Source organism: Morus notabilis, unplaced genomic scaffold, assembly GCF_000414095.1.
Source record: "Morus notabilis unplaced genomic scaffold, ASM41409v2 Scaffold3242, whole genome shotgun sequence".
Taxonomy (NCBI): domain Eukaryota; kingdom Viridiplantae; phylum Streptophyta; class Magnoliopsida; order Rosales; family Moraceae; genus Morus; species Morus notabilis.
Genome location: NW_010358215.1, coordinates 1 through 10,472, shown reverse-complemented (window position 1 = coordinate 10,472; position 10,472 = coordinate 1). Strand labels below are relative to the sequence as shown.

General features: G+C 35.0%; 2 protein-coding genes across 4 annotated transcripts; one reads left to right on the top strand and one right to left on the bottom strand.

The window, feature by feature from the left end:
• Window positions 1–3,251: 3,251 nt before the first annotated feature.
• LOC21385272 (protein NPGR1) lies at window positions 3,252–7,498 on the top strand. Of its 3 annotated transcripts, none has more exons than XM_024161803.1 (6): window positions 3,252–3,388; window positions 3,721–4,038; window positions 4,145–4,406; window positions 4,534–5,765; window positions 6,196–6,346; window positions 6,438–7,498. In XM_024161803.1, exons 2-6 carry the CDS (start codon window positions 3,847–3,849, stop codon window positions 6,746–6,748), a joined length of 2,148 nt encoding a protein of 715 aa, XP_024017571.1. In that variant the 5' UTR covers window positions 3,252–3,388; window positions 3,721–3,846; the 3' UTR covers window positions 6,749–7,498. The 3 variants fall into 3 exon arrangements, with proteins under 3 accessions (XP_024017571.1, XP_024017570.1, XP_010090573.1); XM_024161802.1 differs by having other exon boundaries at window positions 3,693–4,038; XM_010092271.2 differs by lacking the exon at window positions 3,252–3,388 and having other exon boundaries at window positions 3,476–4,038.
• An 86-nt stretch (window positions 7,499–7,584) lies between these two features.
• LOC21385271 lies at window positions 7,585–10,145 on the bottom strand. Its single transcript, XM_010092270.2, has 3 exons — window positions 9,997–10,145; window positions 8,355–8,460; window positions 7,585–8,054 (listed from the first exon to the last, which is right to left on the bottom strand). The coding sequence occupies exons 1-3, from the start codon at window positions 10,107–10,109 to the stop codon at window positions 8,040–8,042; spliced, it is 234 nt and encodes a 77-aa protein (XP_010090572.2). The 5' UTR covers window positions 10,110–10,145; the 3' UTR covers window positions 7,585–8,039.
• Window positions 10,146–10,472: the final 327 nt, after the last annotated feature.

Below are 10,472 nucleotides of genomic sequence, written 5' to 3'. Positions count from 1 at the left end.
TTTAATTAATTAATTAATTAATTTATTTATTTTCAGATGCATGCATGCATCATATAATATACAGAAGATGTTTTACATAATTATTTTTGGGGAATCATGCTTAAACTTTAATTCTTCTTCTTTTTTCTTCTCCCTCTCTCTCTCTCTCTCTCTCTCTCTCTCTCTCTCTCTCTCTCTCTCTCTCTCTCTCTCTCTCTCTCTCTCTCTCTCCTGTTTTGAATAAAGACCTAGTAGTACTTATGTGACATTTTGATTAATTATGAGGTTAACTTTCTCAATCAATCTTTTATATACGACATTTTATTATGTTTTTTGATTAATTAAAAATACTTTAGTAGTAGATATTGTAGTGTCATAATTACATGAAATTTAACTATAATCCAATGAAAATAAACGTTGGCTGCTGATAGTATTCTTTTTCTAGTATAAAAATTTCTTCAAATGTTTGTCGTACTTAAAAATTTCAAACTAATGTGGGATATTCGAGTATTTACCTTCTTATAGAGGGGCGTGCAAGAGTGGTAACCGATGTCAATATAGGAGGCAAAACGTGGAAAAAACCAATAAAGTTCATATTAATTAGTCAAAAAAAGGTTGTCGATAATGATGATACACTTATCCTAAACCACTGTCGTTTTTCTTGGGTTTAATTCTACAAGCACCCTATTTATCCCTACAACTGCATTAATTAGTCCATCAAACCCAAAAGGTCATTACTGATTAGCGCGTGTATTTTGCTAAGTGGTGAGTAATAATTAACAAGAAATTGGAAGTATCACACAAGTGCAGCCCATGTGACTAATTTTTTGCCTTTTTTTTTTTTTTTTTTTTTTTTTTTTTTTTTTTTGTTGTGTGGGATCATTTCCATCTTTACTGCTGATTATCGGTGTCGTTTGTTGACATTAACGTGAAATTTAAGAGATGTTTGGTTCATGAATTAGAATCATGAGATTAGAATTATTTTCAATTTACGTGTATTTTTTGTGAGAGAAAACACTATAATCAAATCATTGTTTGAATCTTCCAACTAAACGTCCCCTTAGTGATTTCAGAAAAAAAAAAAAGAAAAAAAAAAGGGGCAAACAACGGTAAATATATTTGGTGATTGATTATTATCTTTTTCCTGTTTTGATTCTCGTTAGCATTATTATCAATTTCACAAAAGATTCAAACATTGAGAATCCAATGTTGTGACGATTCATATCAAAAGACTCCTATTGCCACATAAGGTGGTTTTACATTCATTGTTTGGTAGCTGGATCTTCAAATCGTCTCCGTCAAAATAAAGACAATATAAATGGAAAAGTGGTTGCTGTTGATGTCCCCACCAATCTTGTATTCTAAGCTTCAAAGTTATACGTCGGATTGGCAAAACGACAGATCAATAGTAGTGTAATTACGTATATAAATGAGGACTACAACTTTAGATTAAGATGACATTTAGTAAGGAAAAATTTATATTAGACAGTAAGCATAGTATAATTATAAGATTTATGTGGGAACCTTGAAGTGTCAACCTTTCAAAAAATAAATAAGGAAAAATGTTAACGGTGTCTTAACGTTGAGTAAGATAGCATGATAATGCAAACTAAAGCTCATTAGGAAATTTTTCCAGAGAAAAAAAAAAGCTCGTAAATATTTTTTTTTTATTTCAAGGAAAAAAATGTTTGTTTATAGTATATACTCATTAAAAAAACAGAGAGAGAGAAAAGAAAGTAATATTAATAAGGGTCTATTTAATTTACTGATTCGAATTGAGATGTAATTTTACGTCAGAATATTTTATTATAATAAAAAAATTAAATACAATTATTTTTTAAAATTTTTCACTATAATAAAATTTAAATTTTAAATTTAAATTAATAAAATGAACGAATTATTAAACTCCTGATAATATTGTGGAAACTGGAGAGGATGGGATGGCTGACCAGCTAGCCAAAGTAAAGAAAGCTATTGCTCAATGTCAAGCTAGAGCTCAAAAAAGGGCTGCTATTTTGAATTCAAAATGATGGTGGACATTATACTTTATTGTATTGATACGGGCGCCTCTGCATTATACTTAGAGCACGTCATTTGATAGAGGTAGCTTCTTTTGTTCTTTTTTTCCCCAAAAATGTAAAGTCTTATATAATGTATCACCTTTTAAATCAATACAATTATCAACTTCAATTCATTCTATACTGTTAAGTCTCGTTAATTTTATAGATTTGAGTTTTCAATTTAAATTAAGATGTGACATTTTATGAGAATTTTTTATTATAGTAAAAAAAGTTAAATGTGACATTTTTTAAGAACTTTTTATTATAAAAACTTAAAACTAAAAATTTAAATCGGTGAAATGAATGAGATTTTAATTTTAAAGTATACCAAAGGTCGTGTTATTTTCCTATACTTTGAAGAAGTCAAATATCATTTTTAAAAAAACTTTCCTTCTCATCCTCCTTTGCCACATATCTGGAGGCATCCAGAATTAAAAGAAAAGCGGAGTCGAATATCTTTATTGTTAATTATTTGAGTAATTGAATAAAGAAAAAGAGTTACCCATTAAATAAAGGGTATCACCTGTCAATATTGATTAGACCCTTTAGTACCGTAGGGTAATTTGTCAATTTCATTAAGGAGCCAACTGAGTTCATTATTAGCCAACTTCCAATTTTAAGATGATAACAAAAAAATCTCTAGTATTTATTTATGCAAAAACTTTTGGTGAGATATGGAAAAATATCATATTAGTAACATACTTTTGAATGGTTAAATTTTTATTAAATTCCATCGCTGTTGCTTAATTTATCATGTGACATTTATAAATACGTGCTATTAGTAGAATATTTAGCCTTATGAATATAATTAAAATTTTCAAGTCCCTTTCTCCTAAATTAAGGGTGCCCAAATCACATTTTGAAGTCACGAGTTGTAATTGAAACAACAAAGCATTCAAGAGAGGAAAAAAAAACAGAGAATCTATAATGTCATATAGACTCTGCAAACCCCAAGTTAGCCCCTACACACCCATGCCCACTTTTACCCAACCTTTTCTGCACTACTAAAGCCGAAGACAAAAAAAAAAGGGTAGAAAACAAACAACTGCCCATATCAAAGTTGTATTTTTTTTTTTTTTCCTTTTTGGCAAAAGGGGGGGTTTTATTACATTTTGCCCCACAGGGCAACAACCACGGCATTACGATTTTCTGTGTCTTTTTGAATCAAGTATTTGGAGGTATAATTGTTGGATTATGAGCTAGAGAGAGAGAGAGCCAGAGAGAGAGAATAGAGATTCCAAATTTTGAAAACCCACCAAGACAACAGAGAGAGACTTGAACCGTGAGGTAGCTTTCATGGCTTCTACGACTACTACAAAACGCGTTTTGGATTCGTGGGTTTCTTTCAGGTGGGTAATTCCAAGGCCTTTCTTGGTTCGTCTCGCCCTTTTCAACCTTAATATTGTCCTATTCCCTTCTCTTTTATCTATTTCCTTTCCTTTTCAGTCTGCTTTGTAGAGATCTCCATTGTTGCTTCATAATCTATTATGTACAACTAATTTCGCAAAATAGCATTGTGAAAAGGAACCTTTTTCTGGGTCCTTCATTTTTCACATTGATATTTTCTAAAGTCATCCATATATGGGATAACTTGTAGTTGTTTATCAATGTGCATTATAATTTCTAGTCTGAAAAAGGAAATTGGGTTTATAGACAGGAATTGTTTCAACTCAAATTCCAGGTGTCCCACGTGAAAGAATCCAGTGAGAAGTTGTTGTTTTAGTAGCTTATAAATTTTCCGGGAAAAAGTTTTCCAAGTAGCCAAGCACATTTTTTCTTTTCTTGGGGTGGAAAAGAAGAGTCGAAGATGTTGTGTGCATGTTCAGGAGAGCAATTTAAGTTGGAAGAGCCACCACAGTCGCCGGAGTCACTCGCCACGAGAGACTTCTCGGCGAGTGGTCTTTCGTCTAGAACCGGAGATTGGGAATCAAAGTTTGAGGACATTCAAGTGGATGAGGCTGAATCCACTCTCAAAGAAGCTCTTTCCTTGAATTATGAGGTGGCTTTTCTTTCATTTCTCTAAATATATATATATATATATATATATATATAAATATATATATAACTCCTTGGCTTGTTAATTTATCTCTCTTTTGTGATTACAGGAAGCCAGGGCTTTGTTAGGGAGGCTTGAGTACCAAAGGGGAAATTTTGAAGCTGCACTTCTGGTGTTTCAAGGCATTGATATAAAGGCTTTAACCGCAAGAATGACCAAGGCCATTGTTGAGAGAACTAGGCAGAGAAAACCGCGTTCTAAAGGTGGTGATGTTGTGCCTTCTGGTATAATGTCCATGCACTCTGTTAGCCTTCTTGTTGAAGCTATATTGCTCAAGGCAAGATCATTGGATGAACTTGGAAGACATATAGGTATGCAAAATTTCTCTTCTTTTAGTCTGTTTGAACATCATGGACTAGAACTAAAAGTGATAAACCCAAGTCGATTACAAGTATAATAAAAGTTGGTTTTGTTTTCATACTTTTCTAATCATGTTAGATGCTGCAAAGGAGTGCAAAATAATTCTTGATACAGTCGAGTTGGCGCTGCCTAATGGAATGCCTGAGGGCTTTGGTGAAGACTGCAAATTGCAGGACATGTTTCACAAAGCATTAGAGTTGCTCCCAAATCTGTGGACAAAGGCAGGGTTTCTTGACAATGCCATTATTGCGTATCGCCGGGCTCTTGTAAAGCCATGGAATTTGGATGCCGAGAGCTTGGCTGCTGTACAAAAAAGCTTAGCAGCCACATTACTCTATGGTGGTGTTGAAACAAACCTTCCTCTTCAGTATCAAGTGTGGGGTACAACTACCCCTAAAAATAGTATGGAGGAAGCAATCCTTTTGTTGTTGATACTCATGAGAAAGGTGGCATTGCATGAGATAAAATGGGATCCGGAAATTGTGGATCACTTAACTTATGTGCTTTCGGTTTCTGGACTATTCGAACTATTAGCCGAGCATGTGGAGCAGATTCTTCCTGGAATTTATAACCGGGCCGACAGATGGTACTTCCTTGCTCTATGTTATAGTGCTGCAGGCCAGAATGAAGTAGCCTTGAACCTTTTGAAAAAGGTTGCGGGCTGTTCAGAAGTAAACCACATATCCCGGTTTCCTTCTTTTCTCTACGGAGCAAAGCTGTGTTCTCAAGATCCCATTCATGCTCAGGAAGGGATAGAGTTTTCTCGCAAAGCAATCAATTTGGCCAACAATCAGTATGAGCATTTCAGGGGCCAAGCCCATAAGTTCCTTGGTGTTTGTTTTGGCAATGCAGCTAGAGCTTCTGTGTCGGATTCCGAAAGACTTATTTTTCAAAGAGAGTCTTTGCATGCTCTAAACAATGCTGCTCTTGGTGAGAAGAATGATCCTGAAGTACTATTTAGCCTTAGTCTAGAAAATGCTGTGCAAAGGAATCTAGATGCAGCTTTCGACAGCGCAATGACATACACTGGTATGGTGGCTGGCAGCACAGGACGTGGGTGGAAGCTTTTAGCCCTCGTCGTCTCTGCGAAGCAGAAGTTCGAGGATGCCGAAACAATAGTTGATTTTGCTTTGGACGAAGCTGTGAGAACGGATCAATTAGAACTTCTCAGGTTGAAAGCTGTGCTACAAGTTGCTCAGGAACAGCCCAAACGAGCAATAGAGACCTACAGAGTCTTGCTAGCTTTAGCTCAAGCACAGAAGGAACTTCGAACTAAGAATTCTTCTCAGACAGACAACTTTGATCACGAGGTTTGTATTGAAGTTTGTATTCCATACTTTTTATGCTACTCGTGCACCAACATCTCATGTGTTCAGCTGTTCACAGTTAAGAAACATGAAAAGGGGTGAAAAAAAGGTAGAGGCATGTTTATGGTGGAATATTTTTATGTGAATCGTGAAAATTTTCCTAATCATTCTTCAATTTGAAAACCCCAACCATATTAACTTTCCTCCAAAAATGCAGGTACTCGATTCTCTTCCGTACAAGATAATGGGCTGTCTAAAATCCTTTTGTCTTCACTTTCTTTTATCCTTGGTTTAAGCACTTTATGGGCCATTTGGGTACTTCTTTAAAGTAGCTTTTAAGCACAGTTAGCACTGAATCTGCCTTGGTTCTTGCTTGATTCCTTACCCAAAAATATTTCTCATCTCTCTCTCTCGCTCTCTCTCTCTTCTGCAGGCATTATTAGCGCAAAGAAAGTTGGAAACTGAAGCCTGGCAGGATTTGGCTAGCATTTACACAAAACTTGGTTTATGGCCTGATGCAAAAGTATGCATGGACAAAGCCAAGCTTATTGAATTTTACTCTCCTAGTAGTTGGCACACAACGGGTAGGAACTTGTTGTTTTGTCCTTTCAACGAAATTACATTTTGTGTGCAACTAAAGCATATAGTAACGAGCCGCGTTTTGGCTCATTGCAGGACTGTTGTTTGAGGCGCAAGCGTTGTACAAGGAAGCTCTCATTTCATTCTCACTCTCCCTGTCGATACAACCAGATTATGTCTCAAGCATTGTTTCAACTGCTAAAGTGTTGATGAAACTGGGCAGCCAATCACTCCCGATAGCAAGAAGCTTTCTGATGAACGCTCTACGACTGGAACCAACAAACCACGAAGCGTGGTTTAACCTTGGATTGCTTTCGAAATCCGAAGGGTTATTGCAGCAAGCAGCAGAATTTTTTCAAGCTGCTCATGAGCTCAAGATGTCAGCTCCAGTGCAAAGCATTGCTTGACAACTTCAATAACAATCGGCGAGTTCATCATATCAGTTGTTCTGAAAGATGGATTTTCATGCTTGCTCCACTCATGTGTTGATTAAAATGTATAATATTCCATGGCTACCGCTTTGTAGCTTTTGAGTCAAATGTCCTCTCACCGTTGCTTAATATTCTAATACAATGTATAGTATAGCATTTAATTGCCCCTTTGATAAATCTCAAGTAGTTTTCAGTTCATCTCTTTTAAATCAAAATGCCGTTCCCGTACGCCATTCACTTGTTAAATTGTATCAAATATCAAGCAATTGAAAGCACATGGTACCTTGCGTCACAAATTATTTTGTTGGATTGTTGCATTTATTTTTTCTTGGTGGAATTTGTTTCATTGTTCCTCTGCTGAAATTCATTCTCTGGTACTTTGACTAGAAAAAATAAGGGTAAAAGCAGCCCGTCTATTGAAAAAGGGAGTATTTGTTTGAATAGTACAAATGACATCAATGTCATATTAGGCTGAGAAAATTATGAAAATATAGCATAGTTTGATTATTTGATGGCTCAAAACCGTTTCCTAAAGGTTTCCTCTTTTTTTTGCCTTTCTTTCTTTCTAATCCACCATGAAATTCTCCTAAAAACTAGATTCGTGCTCGTTTCCAAAGAACAGTTGCAAACAAGGAATCTGTCACTACGATTTTTCAAAGGTTAACTAATCTAAAGTTGCTTCATTTGGAAAAAACAAAAAAGGCCTGGTCAAAAGTGTTGGGAGATGTTTTGTACACATGTGCAGTACAAGACACTGGATTTACATTGCAGGTTCATTATTTTATTTTTCTTTTTCTAAAAGAATCCCAATCATAAAAATATCTTTATAAGAAATATAACACAAAGTTTGATAACAAAATTTTCCTTGGATGCTAGCAATACAGGGTATACACACAACACAGATGATGTCTGATAAGTAAAAGAACAAAGTCCCAAGTATATCAAACAGTATCACTCCCCCAATACCATGTAATTGACTAATTTCATGAAAACCTGTTTGTGAATGGTGCACAAATGGGTTTTTTTTTTTTTTTTTTTTTTTTTTCCTGACTGAGAAAATCTCAGATACAAGGAAACAGTGACATTGTGTCTTCAGGAAGGACACGGGCCACCAAATATTTTTAGCACAACCACTAATGCAGTACAGTGCTTCAGCGCTTTCACATATTATCAATGAGATTTCCTAATAGCGTACATGCATCATGCATATATATGCGAGACATTCAACTTACTATAAACAGCTGTAGGACAGATACCATGCTTATCCTTATCCCATTTGCCACTGCATTCACATCACGAACCGGCAAAATTGTCAATATTGAGATCAACATAATATGTGCTCGGAGCAAACATGGCAGATGATACAATAACTATGTTAGGTGGTGGCATGGCATAAGTTAGCTCAGGTGTAATCTAAAATAAAGCAATATTTATATGCATAGGTGTAAGTTTGCTACTCGAATAAAATAAAGCAGAGTTTTCAACTGCCAAGAAGACCTTCAGAAGTCAGAGATATACAATATGCTAGTATAGCTATCATTACATCATCACCACATAACAAAACATTTTCAATCATTAACACCTTTAAAACTGGTTCGCCTCTATTAGAGTTCGCTGCTTGCTTTGCGGCCGCCTGTTGCTGTGCACGTGCAGCTCTTCCGGCCGCAGACTTCTCGAACTGCTCTTGCCTGCAAATATGATGAAAAAAGAAATTTTTTAACAGAACAAATAAACTTTTACTATCCCATGCGACTTGAACCCAGAACTCAGTACACTGAAAACAACTCACACACACACAAACGTCAATTGAGCTAGCCTTTTTAACACAACGAATTAACAACTATGCTAGTACATGAACTATTCTGCCATTCTTCTTCTTTTGCTACAAAAGCACACACGTTTGGCATGTAAAGTTAATACGTATTTTGCATGTAAGAATCAATCTCTAAACATAACAGATAAGTCGCACTCTTATGACTAAAGAGTATTGGAAAGTGGCCGTCTTGAACCCACGCAATTATGTGTGAGCGTTGCCTAATAAGCCACAGGCAGCCACAACTTTTGAAGGAAAGAAGGAAAAAAAAAGGGAGAGAGAAAGGAGAAGTCAACACCAAATTCGGTATTGATATTTGAGGGAAGAGCTAATTGTTTACAACTAGCTCATACGGTTTTCTCAAGGGGAACTCAGCTATAAATAGAGCTCCTCCCTTCTCAGTTTTGCATCTCATTCTCACCCTTCAGAGAGAATTCCTATAGTGTGAGAGAAATTAGTTTCTCTAGTTTTTTCTTTTTTTGTGAGGTGTTTCTCCTATTTACAAGAGAGATTGTTTTTTATTGTTCTCTTCGTGTAATTTAGAGAGAAGGTTATAATCCCCATTTTTCATAATGAAATCCTTTTACACTTGCCCCGTGGTTTTTATCCCGTCTCTTTTAGAGGTTTTCCACGTATAATACTCTGTATCCATAGTATCTTCATTTTACTCATTTCTTATTTTACCGCCAGATTTGCCAACATCATGTTCTTGGGGCAAAGTAGAGAGATTTTGAACGTTAAAAAAATGATGTATCCAAATTGCAACGATATCCAAGATGAACATAAGAACCATGATAATAACAATGACCAATCTACATATGTCAAAGCTTGTTATAAGTTTAGACTTAGGACACTAAACTGGACAAGGAAAAGTGTGATCAGTGCTTGCAAATCACCTCAATATTTGAAAACCAATAATTTCATCAACTATGAAAATTATTAACCATAACATATAACTTTTCTATAACTGTACTCTTAAATTTTAAAATAAACCAAACAGATAAAGGTAGTTTCAGAATCTCCATATTTTAAGCTAAAAAGAATATGAAACATATCGAAATCTTATTCTTTTTTTTTCCCCCCTAAAATTCTGTATATGTATAGGATGGCCATAAGTTAATTCATAGGCAATCCAAAAACTAAATAACAAATGAAAGTTTCCAAACTATTAACACGAACCTCTTAATTTGACCCCAAAAGAAAAAAAAAAAAAAACACACACACACACACCTTTATTAGATTACCTCTTGGGCAGTTTATACAGAAAGACCAAAAATTTCAGCTTTTTAAATGAACAACAACCAAACTGAAAAACCGAATAATCTTCGACGGAAACGAACAAATTGAGCAGAGATAAGAAATGATAAAATTAGGAATAATAGAGTAAGGCGAAAAGAACGGGAAAAATTACCGTCTTTGGGCAGCTTCGGCAGCTTTGGCACGGGCTTCTGCGGAGGCCAATCTTTCTTCTTCTTTCCCCTGCTCCTTCTTGCCTTCGTCCAAGCAAGCAAAGCACTGCCCCATCTCTCTCTCTCTACAATCAGGCCTTTTTCCCAAAATTTTGACTTCTTATTTGTATTACAATTCAGATCATAATTTATAATTTATTATAGATAAAAAATACATATAAATTAAAAATAATTATAAATTTATAAATTATATGTCATCTTAATTAATATTATTGCTGGCAATATCATCAACGTGTACACTCAGATCTCATTTATTTTACCACTAATTAAAATTTTAATTTTAATTTTTATTATAATAAAAAAATTTAAAAAATAATCACATAAAATTACATATCAATTTAAATTAAAAATTCGAATGACCCACTAAACTAAACGACTTTTATTTCCTACCGGCTACCAATTGAAACGTGCCGCGGTT